At 47.4% G+C, this 3,725-nt stretch overlaps 1 protein-coding gene across 1 annotated transcript; it reads right to left on the bottom strand.

Annotated features, from left to right (window-relative positions):
* Nucleotides 1-344: 344 nt before the first annotated feature.
* Nucleotides 345-1,735, bottom strand: LOC127344199 (myb transcription factor 42). Its single transcript, XM_051370418.2, has 2 exons — nt 1,197-1,735; nt 345-1,056 (listed from the first exon to the last, which is right to left on the bottom strand). Exons 1-2 carry the CDS (start codon nt 1,457-1,459, stop codon nt 486-488), a joined length of 834 nt encoding a protein of 277 aa, XP_051226378.1. The 5' UTR covers nt 1,460-1,735; the 3' UTR covers nt 345-485.
* Nucleotides 1,736-3,725: the final 1,990 nt, after the last annotated feature.

Here is a 3,725-nt window from a genome sequence, read left to right as displayed (position 1 = left end):
TTTCGTCCCCACGAAAAACACTACACATTCTCTATTCTCACAGTATATTCAGATTTGGAGCAGGAGATGGAAGCTTGGGTTGAGGAGGTTGTCAACGAGTCATCAAAAACGATAAATTGGTTATATTCAGATTTGTTTGATTTTGATTTGCTTTTTTTTGTTGTTGTGAGAGGTCTGAAACTTCAAACGGCAGGGAGACACCCGAACCGGATGCGCAAACCAATAATACCTCCTACTGTTTTGTGTGTGTGCGCGCCTAATTGTTCTGTGTAGTTCTACACTCGTTTATCAAATCTTGCTACTGCACTAGAAGTAGATTCTACGTAATTAGTTGTGCTCGTGAATGGCAAGAAGAAATGAATGATATTTGGATAAAGCGAAACATGAGAAAATAATCCACATCAGCTAACTCAACTAGAATCTCTCCCATCTTTAGCTTTTTACAGAGTTTCTTTTTTTGTTTTGTTTTGTGGGTGCCTAGTGCGCTATATGTACTGGCCCTCCTCCATGGGCCTGAGAAACCGGAAGACGCGGTGGCCCGCCGGCGACGCCGCCTTGCAGGTGCAGGCCGCCCCGTTGCGGACGCCGAGGTGGTAGCACAGGCAGATGCTCTGCTTCTGCTGGTGGTGGTGCTGTGGCGTGTGGAGCGGGGACGCAGGGGCAGGTGTTGTCGTCTTTGGCGGCGGCGAGCACGGCAGGCTCATGGACAGGTCGAGGTCGAGGTTGAGGTCGGGGCAGCGCGGGCCGTCGGTGCTCCCGCCGCTGCTGCTGTGCCCGTCGTCCGACGGCGATGGCCTCGCGAAGCTTACGGTGCTGGTCGGGGCGGTGTAGAGCGCGTTGGGGAGCCTGGACGCGGGCGCCGCCGGAGAGGAGGGGAAGCTGGAGGCAGCGTTGCTGGCCGTGGTGAGCCCGCTGGCGGCGGCGGCGGCGCTGATGGGGCGGTGCGTGTGCGGGTCCATGCCGCGGTTGAGGAGCTTGCGCTTGATGTGCGTGTTCCAGTAGTTCTTGATCTCGTTGTCCGTCCGGCCCGGCAGCTGGCCCGCTATCAACGACCACCTGCACGACGGAGAGGAGACCGCTCGGCTGAGCCAAGAAACCAGAGAAATCGGAGAACAAAAGAGGCGGCGGAGAAGCCGACGCGCGCGCATTGAATTGAGTGGGTGGCTGTCTGATCGATCGGCAGGAGGGAGGCTTACTTGTTGCCGAGGAGGGCGTGGAGCTTGATGATGAGCTCGTCGTCGTCGTCGGTGAAGTTGCCGCGCTTGAGGTCTGGGCGGAGGTAGTTCATCCAGCGGAGGCGGCAGCTCTTGCCGCAGCGCAGGAGGCCCGCGGCCTTGGGCAGCGAGCGCCAGCAGCCTTCGCCGTGCGCCTTGATGTAGCCGATGAGGCGCTGGTCCTCCTCCTTGGTCCAGGCGCCCTTGTTGGTGTGCGCCTTCTCGCAGCACGGCGACCTCCCCATGGCGCGCGGCTGATGCCCGATGCCACCACCTACGGCGCGCACGGGAGGAACCGCGTCGTCCTTTCTTCTTCTTGCACTTAGCTGGGAGTTTGAGCTCGCGCGCGGCGGTGTGCAGAGGAGAAGGCCGTGGGGAGAGGGAGGCGCGCGTATATATGGTGACGGCGAGAAGCTAGCAGAGCAGAGGGGCGTTGTGTTGTTGCCTTGTTGGTGGTGATTCCTTCTTTCTTTCTGGTCACTGGTGGTGCTTTTCTCGCTGCATTGACCGGATCCTGCAGAGGGAGCGGGATTTGACTGCCCGGTTGGGTTTGGGTGCGCGTCGCAGGATGCTTGTGAGTAAAGGTGTGGGCGCTGCGCGGCTAGCGTCTTTGATTCCTTGTTGTACTTGTTCCACTTGTAGCTTTGGTAGTTGCAAAACGGATCAGCCCTCAACTCAAAGGTGCCACTCCTATTTTGTTTCACATTTTTCCTTTGTTTGTTGCCCCTACCCAAACTTTCTATGGTGATTGGCTTTGCGGCGGATTATGATTACTATTCTTGCTTAATCACCCATGTTTGTGTATTTTATTAATATTCATTTTAAATTTAGCGTATCACATCACGCTACATCAACATCAACTAACTTCACAAGTTAGTCTATTTTGCTTCGCTGGAATAAATTTGATCTTGATCAAAAGAATTGTGAGTGTAATATGGGTTCGTTGGTTTAAGACTAGCCAGCCATACCAAATTCTAGGCACGACCAACTTTTTGGCGCAACCCTCACTTCGCTCGTGCATCTACGAAAAAAAAAACTACGCTCGCATTGGTTGGGCTGGGCTACCCTACGTTGGAGCACCGAATCAAACCGCTGTGAAATATCATGGATGCGCCAATATTTTTGTAGCGCTACCTTTGGCTTACAACAAAACATGCCCTACATCATGTATCAGTTAGCTATGATCATGGGAGTTCCTACAACGGTTGCACTATGCGTGGAGCTCAAAGGATAGAATTATACCGTGGGGTTTAAGACCCCATTTGTCCAACAAGATTATAATAGGTTGCTTGGCGAATAAATTTAGGTTTCCTCCTTTAACAATCTTTTGATAACCAGTGAGATAATTTCATCCACGTATGCGTCGATGATGTAGCGCCTCCAAGTAATACAATAAAAATGGATCCAAAGTTCTAAAAATATGATAGTAAATCATAAATGGTTCCAGAGTCCTAAATATAGAACGGTAGACCATAAATAATCCCAAAGTGATGGCATAAAATTAGCCCATTATGCTAGTAGTTCAAGAGAAATCAAATTAGTACCAATATTTATGATTTTTTTTTTACTTTAGATTTGGTATCTTACAAGAGAACTCGTGAATGCATTAATGTAAATCATTAATCGAGACACACATCATTTTTTAGTTTTAACATACAATCAAATTGCTTAATCGGTAAACTCATGACTTTAAACCTGACAAATGAGTTCAAGAAATCAGATTTACGCTCACACATATAACTAACTTACTTACGACCAATAAATAGATGATCTATATATAGATCCTAACTCATCACAAAAACAATATTTTTTATCTCTACCTTTTTTGCCTCTTTTCAGAGGAACATAGTATTGTTCTTTTGTCAAATACTATTGTTAGCAATAAGCCACACAAAAAAAAAAATCAAATGAACCTTAACCCATCATAACTTTCTATGTGGCCACTTAACTACCAATTTTCAGAGGCAAATACATGGATCTGACAACAAAAAAAACCCGAGATTTGGTCAACAACCATGTACAACTACCGTCATTATCATTCAACACTACATCCTTACATTTCACTTTATGCTCTTGCCATTGTGCCGAAGTTCATCCCCATGGAGCTCTCCTAACAAACTTAATCACACCTCAACCTTTATCAAAAACATCAGAAACAAAGATATTTGCGGTAAGAGTCAGATTATATAATCTACTACAACCGGGTGCAAAAAATTCTTAATGGCAACACTTGTAAGCCTAAAATTTGAAGTGGTATTTAGACAACCGAGCAAGTCACTGGTGGTATACATATGAAGTTTTCCCTTATTTACCCGTGTAGAAAATCAGTGTCTTCCAAACACACTACTACAGAATTCCATTTATATTTGCTTAAGTGACTAATCATGTGACATGTGTTCTACTCGAACCCTCTAGTGGCCTATCGTTTTCCTAATCTCCTAGTACCTCTACTAGACATGGTAAGCACTAGCTCGCTCAACCGTAATTTCAGCGTCGGATGTCTAACTATAA

Source organism: Lolium perenne, chromosome 3 (assembly GCF_019359855.2).
Source record: "Lolium perenne isolate Kyuss_39 chromosome 3, Kyuss_2.0, whole genome shotgun sequence".
In the NCBI taxonomy this organism is placed as follows: Eukaryota; Viridiplantae; Streptophyta; class Magnoliopsida; order Poales; family Poaceae; genus Lolium; species Lolium perenne.
This window is presented reverse-complemented; position numbering and strand designations above follow the sequence as displayed.